This window comes from Nipponia nippon, unplaced genomic scaffold, assembly GCF_047370975.1.
Source record: "Nipponia nippon isolate SJK-2023a ecotype South Korea unplaced genomic scaffold, ASM4737097v1 scaffold_3, whole genome shotgun sequence".
In the NCBI taxonomy this organism is placed as follows: Eukaryota; Metazoa; Chordata; class Aves; order Pelecaniformes; family Threskiornithidae; genus Nipponia; species Nipponia nippon.
In genome coordinates, this window is record NW_028262347.1 from 117,378,816 (window position 1) to 117,396,842 (window position 18,027).

General features: G+C 47.5%; 1 protein-coding gene across 2 annotated transcripts in view; it reads left to right on the forward strand.

Moving 5' to 3' along the window:
* Nucleotides 1-1,682: 1,682 nt before the first annotated feature.
* VWA2 (von Willebrand factor A domain containing 2) overlaps nt 1,683-18,027 on the forward strand; it is a 28,490-nt gene continuing 12,145 nt past the window's right edge. The window contains exons 1-5 of one of the 2 annotated variants that reach the window (XM_087766367.1): nt 1,683-1,781; nt 8,443-8,501; nt 9,150-9,224; nt 11,254-11,387; nt 14,470-14,579. In XM_087766367.1, coding sequence (XP_087622493.1) covers nt 8,453-8,501; nt 9,150-9,224; nt 11,254-11,387; nt 14,470-14,579 — 368 coding nt within the window. In that variant the 5' untranslated portion in view covers nt 1,683-1,781; nt 8,443-8,452. Of the gene's footprint in view, nt 1,782-7,925; nt 7,943-8,442; nt 8,502-9,149; nt 9,225-11,253; nt 11,388-14,469; nt 14,580-18,027 lie in introns of those variants that run through there. The other variant, XM_087766369.1, reaches the window with a different exon arrangement.

Here is an 18,027-nt window from a genome sequence, read left to right on the forward strand (position 1 = left end):
GGGAAGTAGTATAAACTTAAATATTATATAGCACTGAAAAACAACAGGGATTTTTTTAATCCTTAAAAGATGATTTTCATTTCCTTATGGTCAGAGGAACTAGAGTATACTTTGTTCACTGGGTTCGACTGAATTTTTTTATGTATTTATTATTTAGCAGTTGGTGTTGCATTCCATTCCTAACTCTGCCTACTGTGAGGCAGACGCAAGGGAGCGTACAGATTACAGAATTACTGATCTGTGTGTAGTTTTGTGTGGGAAGAGATGTGCAAGACATTCTTCAACTACAAGTGCTCAATCTTGTGCAATTACCAGTCCTTGCATGTGTCAGATGCTGGTGAAGCCTGTCAGGTGGAGGCGATACCATGCTTTTGAAAGGTAATGCTGTCTTGAGGTGTGGACTCCTGATGTCTTGCTTTCTACTTTCCAACTTACTATGAGTAGGTCTGACACCTTCTCCCCTCCTAAATATATATTTACTTTTTCTGAAGGTACTTTTTTATCTGTAAGAGCATTGCTCAGTCACAGTGTGTGCATCATCCTCTCAATGTTTCAGGTTTTTAACAGCTCTCAATGTTTCAGGTTTTTAACAGCTATGTTGTGGTAACCCCATCATGTAAGCCAGAAATGTTCTCTCCAAAGCTGGACCAGCCTGTAGTGCCAGTATATTTAAAATTAATTGCTCTGGTGCTGCTTTCTTCCTTGGCTTTTACTGTGGGAGCTGCTTTTTGGTGGTGGGTGTGTGGTGGGGTGGAATCTAGCCTGATTACTGACCTTTGCAGCAAAGAGCAAAACACTGAGCAAGGTCCAGGTGCTGCTGCCCATGGCACAGCTCATCTTGTGTCCTTGTTCTTGCTGTGGAGTTCTTACATTGCTCAGCTTTCAAGGGTAGGGACTGTTGACAGGGTGAGAAAGGTGGGCACTGCCTGTCCTGCTCGGGAAAAGAAGTAAAAAGCAGAATAAGGACAGCTGATTTAAGAATGGGATCTGCTACTTTAGCATAGCTTCTGTTAGAGAATAATCTTTATTACATATTTAAATTCTAGTTTATTCTTAGAAAATGTAGTTATTTTTAACTCCAAAATAGATGAAGTTAACACTTTTTAAAGAGTATTAACTTGTACAGTTCTTTTCTGTTCCTACAGTTGCACATTGTCAGTTGTAAAAAAAACAAAACCAAAACAAAAAAACAAACAACCAAACCAAAACAACCCAACAAGAACCCAACCAAACCCAAACAAAAGAGACAACAAAAAAAAACTCTAATAAAAAAAAAAACAACAACCTCCCCTAACCATCCAACCAAAAAACCCCCCATAATTTTTAAAACAGGCCCCCTACATACTTCCTCCAGGTGTAGCAGGTGTGAATTTGGTACTGTTACTCACAGGTGGAGAATAGAAACGAGCATTAGGGAAAACATTCTCCAAAAAGGTTGGCTCCCTGTGAAGCTACGTTATGGCTGTTGGTGGTGCAAAGTAACCCTGGGGCCTGTGGTTCTGCCTCGGCGCGGCGCGCTCCGGGGGTGCGGGCATTTTCAGCCGCACTGGGTCTATCGGACGAGCCGGTAGAGAAGTGTGACTGACACGGCACCTGTAGCACTGTGGGTGTTCTTGGGTTTGGGTTGTTTTTTTTCCCCCAAGTCCTAGTTGTGAATGGGAGGGCGTGAGGGATGAGGAGAGGCTGTCGCAGCTGCACACGACATAAATCCAAGCGTGAGGGAGGCTGCTCAGAAACCCATCAGGTGTGCGAGCGCTGCGCAAGAGTCTTGCAGAGAAAAGGTAAAATGCAACTCGGACCGCGCTTTTTTTTCCCCTTTTTTAGTCGATGTTATCTTAAACCTCTGCCTTAGAGGCGCGGCGCCGTGCGGGCAAGCCGAGGTGCGGCGGCGAAGCTCGCTGGCCGGAGGCGGCAGCGCGGCGGGGCTGCGGGTCCGTCCCGGCCCCGGGGCAGAGGAGGGGGCCGCTGGCGGGGAGGGCAGCGCCGCCGGGGCCCGGCTCCGCCTCCGGCTGCCGCCGCTCCGCGGGGGCCGCGCCGAGCCCGGTCAGCGCGGGGCGCCGCCGGGGTGGGCGCGCCCCGGGGTCTCGGCCCGCAGCGGGCCGCGGCGGTGGCGCCGGTCGGGAACGGGGGGGCTGGGCCCCAGCCCCGCCGCGCTGTGCCTTCGGTCCGGCTGCGCCGTGCCGCCGAGAGCGTCAGCTTTGCCTCTGTGCTCGGTAAAGGGGTTTGGTTGGTAAAATAGCAAAAAATCCGCCGCCCGGGAAAGCAGACGTCGCCCGTGCTGTAACGCGTTAAGTGGCTTGTTCCTGGCAGTTCTGGGGTGCGGCCGGGGGAAAGCGCTCAACTTGCCAGGGCAGGCTTTCAGTCGGGTTGTGTCTCGCGTCTTTGCTGAAAACCTTTCTGCAGAAGACACAAAGACAACTTGATCAAGTCTTGATCAAGGAAGAACTGAAGGACCTGGGGTGATATCTGTAGTATGCCCAGACACTTGTACTTCGTTAAAGAAATCAGAGTAGCTCCCATCTTTGGGTACGCACAAGAGCGGCTCTTCCCGATGTCGTCTAATGGCTGGAGGCAGACGCCCTATCTGGTTCCCAGCTGTGCTGCAAACTCGTGCGCCTCTGAGCAAGTCTCTGTCTCGCGGCGTCTTGGTTTCCATAGATCTTAAAGAGGGATGAAGGTGCTTCCCCAACGGCCTGGAGTGGAGAGGAAACAGGGAGGCGGCAGGACCCTGCTTCCAAGTTACCTGGGAAAATGCGAACAGACATTAAAATGGGACCTGGAAATTGTGAAAATTATTTCACCAGGGCTTCTGCTAAGTTGACTTCCATTTTGTTTGTGTATTTTGTGTAGTGAAGATGAGGCATCAGTGGGAGGCAAGTCCCACGTATAACCACGTTTTCCCACTTTCTTCAGAGAGGGCTGCGTGTGTGCTGACCCACGCCTCACGCGCTGCCTGCTGGGGTGGTTAACCGCATCGTCTTCAGTGTGTGCTCCTAAAGATGTCTGGGTCTTCTAGGAAGAGTCTAAGAGGAATAAGTAGATGGAATGACTAAAAAAAAAAAATCTCTTTTAACCTTATCGTAATTCTGCAGAAAAAACCTGTGGAAGATTCATGCTTTCTAAAGCCCCTTTAGGAAGGGCCCACAGGCCTCTGTCCTGAAAATGCGTGCAGGTAACAGCTTGTGTGTGTCTGCAGGAGTGGTGCCACGGAGAAAATTCCCAGGCTGTGGCTTGTCCCTGGGGCTCACGGAGATACAGCAGGAGGATAAAGTGTGAATTGGGGTTAGTTTTGTAAAAGGGGCTGGGTATGTGATGATCAGGAACATCTTGGCGTCATGCATGCTGAGGTGAGGACAGACTGTCTCACGTTCTGAGAGCTAAATTGAATACCAGAGATGTCAAAAAAAGATTTTTTCCTCCCTCCCTCCCTCCAGCCTCTGCTGTAGGTAATCTGTGCAACTGACTGGCTTGCAAAGGTAGAATTCCTCCTCTTCTGCAGTATCAGGTGCTGGGGAAGCATGGGCCAGAATTTTGTTTCCTGAAGAGGAAGGCTTGTCATAGCCATCTTTAAGTCCTTATTTCTGTTTGTGGTACTGTGAGGTTTGTCCTTCCAAGCCATCCAGCAAGTGCCTGTGGTTTGAGGCCTGGCTTCGTTAACAACCGGCTTGATGCTCTTTGGCCAACGGTTTGCTTCTGCCGCAGGCAGCGAGCTCCCCTTCCAGCGCTGCCAGGAACGCGTCACCTCTGCGTTCTGCCCGCGGGGGAGGCTCTCCAGACGGTGATGCTGCAGAGCGAAATAACAGAGGGGTTTTCGTCTTGTGAGACAAAGTGACAAACCTAAGGTTCTTCCTGTCCCCCTGGCAAGCTTTTGGACAAAGGCATCTGTGTGGCATGGTGATACATCTAAGAAATAAGGCAGAGAGATGTCGTCTTGCTGATATGCACAAGAAAGCTGCCTGCTGCAAGGGTGCAGGGACCGTGATCCTCTCCCACCTCATTTTTGGGAACCGTTCACAGCTGCTCATGGTGCAGGTGGATCAGGAGTTGATTGACCTCAGGCGTGGATGTTTCTGCTGGTACGAGGCAGTGCAAGTCAGGCCCCCAGGCCGGCACCCAGCTGTAGCCTTCCCAGATTTGCACAGCTTGGGGTGGGGGGCGACAGGAGACAATTACAGTAATTGCATTGGAACCCATAGCCTTGAATTAGTAGTTCCCAGGAGGGTATGTGACCAAGTTATCTGCGTTCTTTCATAACCTCAATATAATTATATTGTTTGCGTATTTATTTTCTTAGCTGCCGTTGGTTTGTCCTGAGACACCGAGTTCCCGCAGATCACTGCACCCCTTTTCTCAGCCACTGCACAAAGCGTTTCTTCCAGCATCCGCGCTAGCTGCCTGCTGCTGCGAGCCAGTGCTGCGTGCTGGCGATGCTGAGGCAGGCTCTGTCTCCCTTGGGTGGTCTTGCATGTGGCATCCAGCAAAGGATAAAAAAGAGGAGACGTTCATGGAAACACTCCCGCTGTTGTAGCCACAGGCAAAGTCAGCAGCATGAGCGCTTCTGTCCGAACAAACTGCACAGTGAAGTTTAGCACAAGCTCTTGGGTCAGGAAAGTGTCTCATATTCTGTAACTCATGGGTCGTACAGGACCTGATCTGCAGTATGTTGGTTTTGACAGTACCCCATGTGAGCAGTGCTGCAAGATCAAGGTCTCTTTATGTACAGGAGCCCTTATTGCGTGAGGGGAAAGAGCCTGTCAGACCTGTGCCTTGCTGCAGAACCAGGGGGGTTGAATAAACAAGCTCGTTTTGCAGAATATCTTATGGAAATTTAATCTCGTTTATCACTTGGAGAAAAAAGTTGTCAAAAGTTTTAGACTGAAATTTGTGATGTTTAAGCAGAAGTTAAACATTTCCACATCGTCTTCCTCCTCCCACTGGTAGCTGCCCCCAGCCGGGGCAGTGCCCATGGCCGGGCAGAGGAGATGCCTGGAGTTCCCAACAGAGGTGGCCCACTGCCTCCAAACCTGGGCAAGAAGAAAAAAGTAAAATTTATTTATGGAAAACAGGCTGAAGGAGACTGAAAGAGGGGCCAGCAAAATTGGCCTCCTCTCTTTCCTCCCTACACGTAGATGCCAGATGAGCCCCTAGCAGTGGGCTCCTCTTAGCAAGCCGGTGCCGTGTCCTCCCCAGGAGATGGAGCAGCGCTGAAGGGAACCACAGAGGTAACTGCAGTGACAGGGGCTCGCTTGGCTTGTTAAGAGTACGCTTTAATGAATCTGCAGCATAGCCTTTTCTGCTTTCTCCCCTACTATTAAATAAAAGGGGGACAGTTTGAAAAATAAGGTGGAGATGCTTTTTGTTGCAAGCCAGGTCTCTGAGATGAGAAGAGGTGGTAATTAATTAAAGCAGCTGACTGGTACTTTTAAGTATTTTCTACTTGTCCCAGTACAAGAGTAACACTTGCCCCAAAGCAGTGTACATGATATTAACTGTTCTGGTTACAGTCTGTAGAAACGGGGTATGTTCATATGGATGTACACAGGGTAGCATCTCGTGGTGGTGCTGCATGCCAGGAAAGTTGAGCAAGGTACACGACATCAGCTGCAAGCCTTGCCCTGTCTTACAGAGACACTGGCCCACAGTATTTTTTGGATCCCTTCTCAGCCAGGCGCTTGCCCCGCTGTAGGCGCAGCTGTCGGACCTGGTTCCTCATCCAGGTGACCGTGGTGGCCGGTGGTGGTGGGTTCACTGTATTTTCAGATTACAGTTTGGTTCTGTCTCATTAGTAGGAATAAGCAAGCTCAGATATGTTGCAGATGGTGAAAGACATGTTGGGAAGATACTTGTCAAAAAGAGCTTTTCCCCCCTCTACCTTTCTCTCCCCTCTCCTGTCTCATTCCTCCAAATAAGGCACACATAGTTAGACTCTTACTTAGCTTTGCATAAGTTGTTGTCATATTTATGTGGCCAAGTGAGAATCTGGGTACAAAAAATAGTTTTGACTGAGTGTGGTTAAAAAAAAAATTATTTTTGACTCAGTACTAATGCAGATGTTTTTGAAATTCCCTTTCTTAATGGCCAGGAAGATGAAATGCAAAGGTCCTTCACTCGCCACCCCATCCCCCAGCAAAGCTGCTGTCTAAAGTTCCTGGACTGCTTCTAATCCTGGGCTAATGCTGATGAGCAGTGGGTCATGATGAAGCTTTCTGTCAATTCCTGCTGCTGAGAGTCTAGCTGGGCTGAAAGGCAAAGAATTCGTGCTGTAAATTAGTTGATGTAAGCCCAAGATAAGACCCAGTTGTAGAAGCATCTCAACCTGTCAATGTCTTGTATGAAAACAACCTGAAATCCCCCCACGCCTGTCACATCTGGTTGCAAGCAGAGGCTTGTCCTCCTTTGGGTGTCCTGTGCTCTGAAATTAGCTCCTAGAAAGAATGCCCTTGGGGCATGGCAAAAGGATGACCTTACCTCTGTGGCATGTGCCAGGGCTTGAAGCTACTGATGGACACATGAAGTCATGTTTCGTGTTTACCTCCCTTTACTTAAGAAAGCTTGGGGTCTGTTAAATTGGCAGTGGCAGGCTGGTGGGGGTGTTGGGAGGATGCGTTGAAGGGTGATGCTTGTAAAGCGCTTGGTACTGGGTAAGGAACTGCAAGACACACTGTAATTGTGCCTGTGATCCCTATGACACTTAATCCCCTCTCCATTGTGGACCCGTGCAGAGAACTGAGCACGGCCTGCTACAGGTATCTTGCCTTGTCTGATGTGAGGGGTGTGAGGTGCAGGCATCTGCGTGGGCTTAATGGGCCCTTGCTCTGACCAAATGCACCTGGGATGAATGCTAGAGGTTGCCCATTGCTTCAGGTGTCTTGCCCACCCTTCTGAAGAGAAGAGCCTGCCCAGAGGAGAAGTTTCTGTTGCTTAAAGCTTGGCTTGTGTCCAGGGGTTTAAAGCATTATGTGCCCATGGACTCCTGGGAGTACCCATAGGAGGGTCTTCCCACCTACGGAAACACAGGGGTGCTGACACATGATTTAAAAAATTCGGGAAACTGAGGAAGCGAGATGCCAGCCCTGAACATTAAATCCAAGGTCAAACAATAAGACAGAGAGAGGAACCACCGCTCGGCTCCTTCCTCTGACTAAATGTGTTCCTCCCTGTAGGAGCTAGTATACGGAGCTGTGTCAGGGCGATGGCAGTGGAAGGCTGGACTGGGACAGGCAGCGTGGGGGCCCCGTGGGACACCCCGGGAAGCCGTTCCCTGACCCCTGCTGCCCTGACACATGAGGTTTGCCGGATTAAGCTTTTAAAGAATTGGCGCCTGGGGTGATGGGAATGGGCCTTTTTTGGCGATTTCACTAACAAGCATCAGTTCTTCCTGGGTGCTTATTAAATACACCATTTGCTGCAGAGAAAATTCTTTCCTGAGATAAAGCCTTCTCTATTTGCTTGGGAAAACAATAGGTTAATAGAACTGGTTCTCAAGAAGTGCACTTATTTGTCTTTAACTGCATGATGAAAATCTGTTTTTGCAATGAGAGAGGCAGAGACCCAGCCTGAATCTGGTCAAATTTGCTCTAGCGAGTGCATCCAGCGCTTTTAATCTGGAGGAAAAATAAGTATACATGACTTAAATGGAAAGCCAAGGCCTTTACCAGACGTGCTTGGTCTAAATCTGGGCATGCTTGGAAGTGTCACTGAAGTCCTCCTACAATGCGATGGCAGCCTTTCTGATTTCAAAGGAAAAATGAGTAGAAACTTGACTTTGCTGGACATTTATACAGAGAAAACATCTCCCCAGAAAGCCAGTCCTCAGAAAATGTAAGGCATGAAAGAGCCTGTGGTTGAGTGTTGCTGAAGACCCGCGATGAGGATGGGCAGCGGTGCTGGCCGTGGCAGGCCCCGCCGGACGGGTCCCGCTCCGCTCTGCTCCACAGCAGGGGTAGCTCAGCTGGAGCCCCAAGCCATGGCGGGGTCGGGGGGGGACGTGGCTTTGCCCTGGGCTTGGTGAAGCCTCGGAGGAGCTGTCTTCGGCTCTCCACCAGCTCCCCCAGGGCGGCGGGGGCCCTGGTGGGACTCAGCTTTGAGAGGGAGGTGCAGTGAAGAGGGAGGAGAGTGGAGGTCCGGGTAGCCATGGAGGGAAGGAGAGGAGGGGAGGCTGGGCAGTCCCTCCCTCCCCTCTGATGCCTGCTTTTTCCAGTTTTGATAGGAAAGGAGATGAGTATGTAGGGAGACTTTCTTTTCTATCATTCCCTCATTTTCATGTTTTTTCCTTCTATCTGTTTCCCACCCTTTTTCCCAGGGTAGGAGCTGCTTTTGCCCCTCAGACCAAACGTTTCTGAACTCATCACATGAGACAACCAGCAAGGAGATGATTAACTGCAGGTAAAGAAACCAGCTTTAGGAATTGGATTAATATTCCTCTCCTTTTTTTTCTTTCAGATTTGTCACCATGAGCCTCTTGTCATTTGAGGCCATCTGCGTTTTCCTGCTTCCCCAAGGTAGGTGTAAAGTCGTCGTTTTGCATCAGTGGTTTCTGTCTTGGATGCTTCCCCGTCTCTGGCTGGAGTTCTTCGTTCTCAGGAACGAGAGCCGAATCAGTGTCTCTCCGGTAGGTTTACAGATAAACCTCTGAAACATAGTTTCACACAGAAGGGGAGAAAATAATACCTGGACAAACAGCTTTTCTGAGAATTCAAACACATGACTGATTTGTATGTGAAGAGTCTCTTTGATATGGGAAAAGCTGATGTTAACTATTATGATGTTAAAAGTTCGTAGATTTCTCCAGTGCAAATTATTTGGTGTCTCCACTGCTTATGACTGTAATCTTTGGAGCCTAAGTCTGGCCTAGCTCTTGTTATCGTGCTGCATCCCTGCATGTGGTGAGCAGAGGGACTGTCCTCCCGTGCACTGGAGTCGGGTCCTTGGCACTTTTCATGCTCTTGGTGTCCTGGCTAGAAGGAATTTCCTCCCATAGATACAATACTGTGCTGTGTCACCAAATTATTTTTTGCGAGTGTGAAATCTGTGCAGCAAAACAGCATTTTTGCTGCTATAGATTAAAGCCTGCATGTCTTTTTTTTACTTATTTTATTTTTAAAGGTAGTTTCTAGTGTTGATGAGTGATTATCTATTTGATCCCACAGTTTTGCTGGTGTTGGGTATACAAGAAATTCATGCTGACCAGGAGATGATCGGCAAGATCTCAGCTGCTGGCCAGTGTAAGTTTGTCTTTAAAAGCAAATCTTTCCTGTTTTCTGAATCCCTTTCTTCTTTGTTCTTCTTGGTGTGTGGGTTTTGTTTGTTTGTTTGTTTGAGTTTGGCTCTATTCAGTCTGTAAGGTCCCCAGCAATGCTCTGGCAAGGACAACATTGTGGCTGCTTCTGCCCTAGCCCGGCTTTTCCCCTCATTGGTATTAGCTCTTCTGGGATGCCAGCCTACTCTGTTTTGCCCAAATTGGCTATTTGCCAGCTGGCTGGTGTTTCTGTCAGTTCCTTCGGAGCCTGTTTCAAGCAATCCTGATTTAAGGAGCCATGTTTAATTACAGACTTGATTTGCGATCAGACCTCTCATGTAGCTGATTTCTTCAGGCTGTAAAGCCAGCACCAGCCATGCTGCTGTGAGCAGGGACAACTGGGCTCTGGCTGGCTGGCAGACCACGTTCACTTACAGCTCCTTTGATGCACATGCAATCGGTTACTTATAAACTGTATCATGCGTTCTTCTGCTAGCCTTTATTTTCTATTGTCTGTCTATCAAATAATGAATGACACTTTTTCCTATGCCAGGCATGCCCTCCAGCCCCATCCCATAGCACCATGTGTTCAGCTCAGACTTCCCATCCTGTTGTGCTGTATTTGGACGTTTCTCCCTGATGCACATCACCAAGAGCCCTTCGGTGGGCTGCAGACATCCTGCTTACGAGTCTCTGTAAGAGAGCTGCATTGCTGCGGCTGTGCAGCTGCAATACAGAGATCCCCGCTCCTCGTACCGCTGAGCTCCAGAGCAATCTGAAGACCATTTCTCCGTGCCGAGCCCATACTGGGCTAGGGGCACAGCAGTTTTCTCTGTGCATGCTTGGGCAGGCAGCCATGGTCAGTGACTGCGGGCAAGCACCCTGGTTGTTGCATGTCCGCATTCAGATGGGCTGCGGGGGCAAGGCTGACGAGCCGGGACGGCGCTGGCAAGAAGGCTGTGCTCCAGCTCATCCCCAGCACAGTGCTCCAGGGCAAGGCTGGTTGCCCTGTTATAACAACGAGTGACCCAGAAGGGAATGCTTTACAACTTTCAGTCCCTCATAATCTGGTATTAGAAAACTCTTAATTATAAATTCAGGTTTTTGCTAGCAGGAATGATTTGGAAAAAAGTAGTGGTAATAAAAAGGTGATGATAATAATGGGGATAGAGAAAGGACATGGGCCAAAAGGGCTCTTAAAAATTGGTGTGCTTGCTCCCTGTATTGATCTTCTGGATTCAGTTTCCCTTGAAGTTGCTTCTGCTAAATGCTGCAGAGGTGACTTTAAAATTTCTGTGTAAATGCTTTGAAAATGTGTCTTTAGAGTCTGCAGGCTGCTTTATTTTTGTCAGTGAAATTATGGGCTTCCACTGCACCATAAGCACCTCAGGAACTTGTACTCGGGAGCAGTTGTGTTCATGCAGGCAGGGCTGCTCTCATGAAGATGGGATAAAAGGCAGATTTTTGTGAAATGTGTTTCTGTCAGTGCCTCGGAGCTGTTCAGAGAGTTTGTGTTGAGAAAAATAAGAGCATGTTTCAAAAAATGTGCTGCAGATGAAACACATCTGGCTCTGTGGGACGCCATATGCTTTGCAAATGCTTTCTGGATTTGCATCCGTGCCTTGGGCTGGGAGAGGCTGCCGGTCCCGCCGGGCATGGCCGCCTCTCCCTGCTGCTCACCCCTCCGCATCCTTGCCGGGAGAGCAGCTTTCTCTGTGATTAATGATATCACTGCGTCGGCTCATTGGAGTTGTTGCTCTCATGCATCCACTGAACTGCTAAAGCCAGGCTGGGGACCTGAAATCTAAGGTGCAAGTCTTGCAGACTGTGAGGGCTGAACTGGCGATGCTGCAGGCCAGAGCAGGAGTGCATGTGGGCTTTGGGTTGTGACCACCGGGCTGCCCCAGTCCGTCCCTGGCAAGTCTATTTGTCTGGGCTTTCTGCTGTTGGCTGTCTGTTCCCAGGGAGTGAGACTGATAAAGTGCAGTTTCATGGTGCATATCTTTTTCTCCTAGTGATGCAGTGCTCGGCTTCATTAGACGTCCTTTTCCTCTTGGATGGCTCCTACAGCATTGGCAGAGGAAGCTTTGAAAGGTCTAAGCTCTTCGCAGGCAAGCTCTGTGATGCCTTGGACATCCATCCAGACAGGGTGAGTGTCAGGAATGTCTCATTTTAGTTTCAAGCAGGTTGGCAATGTGTGGAAAGGCCAGTGATAATGTGTTGAGTGAAATTGCAAAATTCAACCTAGCAGCTACCATGGGGCCAGAATATTTATTCAGAAAGATGCAATGGAATTTTGTGAAGCAGTGGGGTTGGAGGACACTTCTTGATTCTTCACAGATTTTAAGTTGTTCCATTTGGTCTTGAGAAAAGACATAATAGAATATATATAGAATAAAATATATATAGAATATTCTATTCCATAATCTTTCAGGTTAAAGATTATGATTTGGGTTTTTTTACTGATTTTTATTTTAGTTTGAATGCTCATAGTTTAAAATGGTTGGATCTTTTTGTTGTTTTTTCCCTGAAAAGTCGCAGAATTAGTCTCTGGGAAGTCAGTCTTTCTGTACAGATATAAATGATACAGTCTGCTCGCCCTGCTTCTCCTAGAAGGTCTCTATTCCAAAATAAGCCACAAGGGCCAAAGGGAAGGAGTTCATTGCAAGGCACCAGCTGCGTACCGAGGCATTTGGGGATCTGTATGCTGCCATAGGTCTCCAAGATGTCATTGCACTCCCCACCTGCTAGTGGTGCAGTGCACTATAGTGCTGGTGCTCACCAGAGAAGAGCAGAGGACTGGCCAGCTGGGACCACCAGCTAGAGTCCAAGCAGCTGGTATTTACAGATACCCAGTATAAAACACACTAAAGTAAACAGATAGATGTGGCTATGCTAAGTTCTCTCTTGTCCATTCCTGTTCCAGACCTTGGCTCAAACCAAAGTCTAATTTTGGGTGCTGTGTTGTCTGAAAGGAGTGATGGGAGCTGCACTGCTACAGTCCGGGCTCCCTCAGGTCTTACCTGTTCCCTGGAGCCATCCTTGAGGCACCTGGGCCTGAATGACATGTCGTGGGGTTTGTCTGAGGGGATTTCAGCCAGACCCAGCCGCAGTTCCAGCTGTGCATCCACTCCCATGTCACACTATCCCTAGTCAGGGGCCTTGGAGCGGGCTGGGATGGTTGCTGTACTTCATTCTCTGCTGGAGCCTTTCCAAATAAGTGTCAGGTCTTTGGGAAGGCTGTGGCAGGGACAGGAGGTCTCTGTGTAGCAGGAAGAGGAACCTGAGGCAGGATGGAGAATGGGTCTGGGCCTGCTGCGGCTTTGAGGACCCCTGGTTCATGTCTGTTTCTCCAGAGAGGTCTGGGAGCAGAGGAACAGGGTCAGGTCTCGTGTTTGCTATTGATTCCCAGGACTTGTACCTAAAAACCTCCTCCAGACCAACTACTACCGCTGCTCCAGGTCCTAAAATCAAAAGCTGCTGGGTCCTTGCCCCTGTTGCAGGGACCTCTGGAAGCTGAAATCACCATTCCCCTCCATCATCTTATCACTAAGAAATCTTTCACCCTTCAGATCTCAGCTTACAGCCACACAGCTGTCCTGGTTTCAGCTGGGATAGAGTTAATTTTCTTCCTAGTAGCTGGCATAGTGCTGTGTTTTGAATTTAGGATGAGAATAATGTTGATAACACACTGATGTTTTAGTTGTTGCTAAGTAGTGCTTACACTAGGCAAGGACTTTTCAGCTTCCCATGCTGTGCCCGCTGCACAAGAAGCTGGGAGGGGGCACAGCCAGGAGAGTTGACCCAGACTGGCCACAGGGCTATTCCATAGCGTATGGCATCATGCCCAGTATATAAACTGGGGGAGTTGGCCAGGGGGCAGCGATCGCTGCTTGACATGAGCTGGACATCGGTCAGTGGGTGGTGAGCAATTGTATAGTGTATCACTTGCTTTGCATATTATTATTTTATTATTATTATTACTACTACTATTACTACTATTCTATTTTATTTTACTTCAATTATTAAACTGTTCTTATCTCAACCTAGGAGTTTTCTCACTTTTGCCCTTCCGATTCTCTCCCCCATCCCACCAGGGGCAGGGGATTGAGCGAGCAGCTGTGTGGTGCTCAGCTGCTGGCTGGGGTTAAACCACGACAGTCCTTTTTGGCACCCAACTTGGGGCACGAAGGGTTTGAGATAACAACAGATTAACCAGAGCGTATTAAGGAATTTGTATCTTTTAACAGTTGCTGGTCATAACGTTGATTCATCTGTTCTCGGTTTTAGTCTACCTGATCTGCACCATGCTCTTGTTTTTGCAGTACGTGTTAAAGATTGGTGTTGGTTTTTGCAGTTTGCTGTGCTCTGCAGTGATTAGTGATGTTTTGCCTGGGAGATTTTTTATTAAAACACTAACCTTGAGTGTTATCTGGTATTTGAGAGATACTAGGTGGCTCAGGTTAAATAGGCATCCGCTTTTTGTGGCTCGTACTAAATTGACTGAAAGTAGAGACTTACATCTAGGAACCACCTGCAATGTAGGCTTAGGCAAAAGAATTTGAACATTTAATATTTGCAGATTTGGTGGGTTGTTTTTTTTAAATACCATCCTTCCCCTAGTCTTTCTTTTAATCCTTACATAGACTGGGCTGAAAATCAGTAACCTTTTCACCTTCGAAGCTGTCACATTCCATAAAACTTCTTGTAAGGCTTCAGTGAAATATTCTGGATGTATTGCCCAATACAGACAATTTAGTCTGTTTGCATTTTCAGGCATTTTCAACTATAGAAAATGTTTTTAGAGGAGGTAGTGGAAAAATAATTGGTTTGTGTTGCCTAGTGTGCTCAATGCCAGAGGGAGCTGCTTTTAGTAATGGACAGATTGCCTGCGCAGTGTATAAATGGCTTGGTATAAAAGGTGTTATTTATAAACTTACCGTCCTTGAGGCTACTAGCTGCTCTGAATGGATAAATATAGATCTTGAGCTGCCTGTAACTGCAGCAGAGGCTCCCATTGTTTGCAGATGAACTTTTTTGCCTTGTTTATAGCCTATATACGTAATGCTGTGGTTTATGCTCTTTTTTTCGAAGTTCATTTGGATTGTCAGTGGCTCAACATGCAAAACGGTGTTTGTCTCGATACAATATAGTGCTCCGAAATCTGTAAATTGATTACAAGTGTAAAGCTCTCACGGGCACCTTTCATAATCTTTAATCTTTTCTTTTAGGTCCGCGTGGGAATGATACAGTTTAGCTCAACTCCCCACCTTGAATTCCCACTGGATTCGTATCTAACCAAACAAGAAGTGAAAGAGAGAATCAAGAGGATTGTGTTCAGGTCAGCTTATTTTACAGCTCCTCTCTTTTTCTGGGCTACGAATGACCTCTGGACTGAGAGTTTTTTGAGATCCAGACATCTCCGCCTCTGCTGTGCATACACCAACCTGATGCTCCCAGGGAAGGGGATGGAAGAACACTGTCTGTGGTCCATAATCCACAGTCCGCTAAAAACGTGCAACCTGGTCTGTCTTTGTCAGTGAAAGCTGACAGGGGAGAAAGTTTTCAGTGTCCACTATAACATGGTAAGTAGGGGAGAGTTTCCCATGACCCTCCTGGCACGTTTTCCTGGCCGTTTGTGCCAGGCAGTGGGTTACATCCTTCCAGGGAAAAGCAAGTGTGGCATTCCCACAAGGCTGAGCAGAGGCAGGACAGTTTGCATCTTCATTTTTTGGTCGTTAAAATTTTCTTTGTCCTACAAGGTAGTGACAAAGTGCTGGTCCCTAGATATCTGCGCATGTGCGTCAGCTGAATTTAAGAGGATCAGGTTTTCAGACGGAAACCTTTTTTCTTCCTGATTGTTAAGACTCGGATGTCCTCCCACTACCTCAGGAAATGGAGCCAGAAGGCTAAAGAAACATTCTCCTCAGAGCTTCTCAAAATCCAAACTTTTCATCTCCGAGAAATACATTTGGATCTACAAAGGACCTGACAACCACCCCAAAATAACACTTGTTTTGATGATAGATGAGGTACTGGTATGGCCTGTGGGTGTCTACTCTTTCTTTAGTTGATCTGCATTAGGGCTAAAGGTTAGCTCAGCATTTCTCGTGGATGTCTGCTGCTGTCCGCATGATGTACATATTGCTAGCAAACGTGATCACTTTTGACTTTTTCAAGCAAGATCAATTGTCTGGGTTTTGTTGTATTGCTTTTGATAAGTTTATCGAATCAAGAAAACCTCTTGTGTAATGTTACAGGAAAAACTTACCAGAAAACAAGATACACTCTTCCTCTTTGGCTGTTGCTTAAAAGTCTGTGAGAGCAGAGAAAGTGAAGCAGTGTTTGGTGTCTGGCACTGAAAGTCCTTGATGACAACACATGGATGGTGACAGATCGAACAAAAATAATGACCTTGTGCTTGGCCGTTTCATCTAGTTTAAATGGAAAGCTGACATTTCAAAGTAGACAAAATAGTTACGGATAGATTCCAGTTGGCTTCTGAAAAAACGGGGTGTTTGACGTCGTGGTTCAGAGGCTCCTTGATGTACTTCTGATCAGCCTTTGGCCAGCGAGGTTTTTTCTGTGTTCAGCCCTGTGCTCCGGGAGCGGAGCTGAGAGCACTTGGAAGGAGGCAGCACCAGACTCAAGTGAAGCTTTTGTGATTTATTCAGAGACTGCCCGTCTCTCTCTGGGAATCTCATCCAAATAACTTTTGAGTTCATTGGCCAATTTCAGCCAAATTTGGTGGTGATCTCCAAAGCGAAATTTCTTGCTGATTTCTTTCATACAAGTCTATGGCTGGTTACGGGAGAGAAACCTTCATAGTGCTTTTTTTGAGGAAAGGCAGCAGGTAAAGTCCACATCTCCTTCAGCTTCAGAAAATCCTTATTGGAGTAATGCCTTAAACACACATCCACTGTGTCAAAAACCAGCAAACCTCCAAATGCAAATCAATAAGAAATCAAATGTAATGAGCTTTGGTGCAGAGACTCTCTATTAACTTTTTCTAATCCTCAGGGCTCACATGGGCACAGCTTACTGAGTTCATCAAGATTTAGTCATCAGCCTGACTATGCACAATATATTTTCCCTCACGCACAGCACTTTTCACTGAGGCATCCAACAGCTACTGATATCTTGTCAGGAAAAGGCAGATGTGGACATGCTGTGAACACACGGTCATTGAGTATGCTTTGAAATGGTGGAGTGCAGAGGAGGAAGTTCCAAGCGAAAGGGCCTGGCAGGTACTGAATTAAGAAGCTACTGTGAAAATAGAGTAGACAGAAAAGAATTAACTTGGGCATGATCAAATGCTTTTCTAGAACAAGCAAATCAGGTGCTAAAGCACAGGAGGGATGTTCAGAAAGCAAATGGCGTGTGTCAAGGAGAACACGATGCCTCCAAGAAAGGAGTGTCCCTTGTGGTTTGGTTCCCCTTGGTTGCTCTGGATGGCAAAAGCAGCCTTAAAAGGCAAGCATAGGAAGTGATTTCTAGTACACCTTCTAGAACAGAATTAGAAGACAGCTGGAAATGTCTCCTCTGATCTAGTGGCTTCATTATCAACAGGTCTAGAGCGAGCCCCCAGTGAGCTGGGCTCTCTCTGGTATCAAATGTCCAGTTGGGGAAAGCACATTACAGACATTCTGCATTGTGCAGATGGAGAGCTACCAAGAAAGGGAGACTGATGCCCATGCAGGATTTACCTCTTTGAGATAAGCAAATATTCAGCCCTCCAACAACAAAAAGAGATAATGTGTTGTAGGCAGGGATCAAAGCTGGCGACAATAGCTGAAGAACTTGCAGTGCAGGTTGCCCTCGGTTTTTACACAGGACGAAAGGCTTTTGCCTAGTGTGTTGTGTTGTAGCAAGGTCTTAGCCTGGTGATGGCTGGGTGAGGAATGCAGGTGGTTGATGTGAAGCTTGAGTTGGTTGCAGCAGGGGCTGGGGTGCCTGGGTAGCCTAAGTCTCTGAGTGTGGGAGGTAGATAGGGAGTTGGGGCAGCTGGGGCTGATTTCACCCAGCCACCTTGGGATCCAGCTGCAGAGTCCACCAAACCTCACCCTGCAAGACCAAGGTGAGACCATCTCCTACCTCCTCTCCAAGGTCTCTGTTATGTTACCCATGGCTTTTACTTAAATAAAACTTCAGTGTTTGGCTCACAATGTAGTCATTCCTGCCTCAGCCTGACTGAGATGATAATTTTATATATCATTTTGATGACATTTCATGGTACAGAGAACATGGAGCCCAGTCTTGAGTAGGCATCTCTAACAGTCATTTAAAGTTAAGTCTTGAAAGCAGAGGACAGTCCTTGCCCCATAGAGCTCAACAGCAAGAAATAACAACTGAAGTAAATGTGTAGCCTACATAAACAAGCACACCTTGTCCTTCCCCTCCTAGACCTCTATATAAGTACAGCACTCTCCTTTTTTATTTTCTCCTGCTTTATTTTCAGCACCCTCTGCAATAAGGGGCTCCTTCCCAGTTCACATCCAGTATGCCATAACCAAAGAGACCCTCATGCTATGTGGACACTGGCCATAACCCTGCAGGCGTGCTGCAAGCAGCTCTTCTCTTGGGTGCCAGAGGGACCTCTCTTTTCCCTCCCCGGGCTTTGTGCTGATGTGCAGCATACCTCTCAGACAGACAGCTCTGGTATCTATGGGCTCAGCAGGGCAGTCAGGCTCTTAGGTTAAGGAAGCATCCAGCAGGCAGCAAATCTCATTCTTTAATAACCTCACAATAAATGAGTCTCAGGATTTCTAAAGCACCTTTGACTAAAGCTG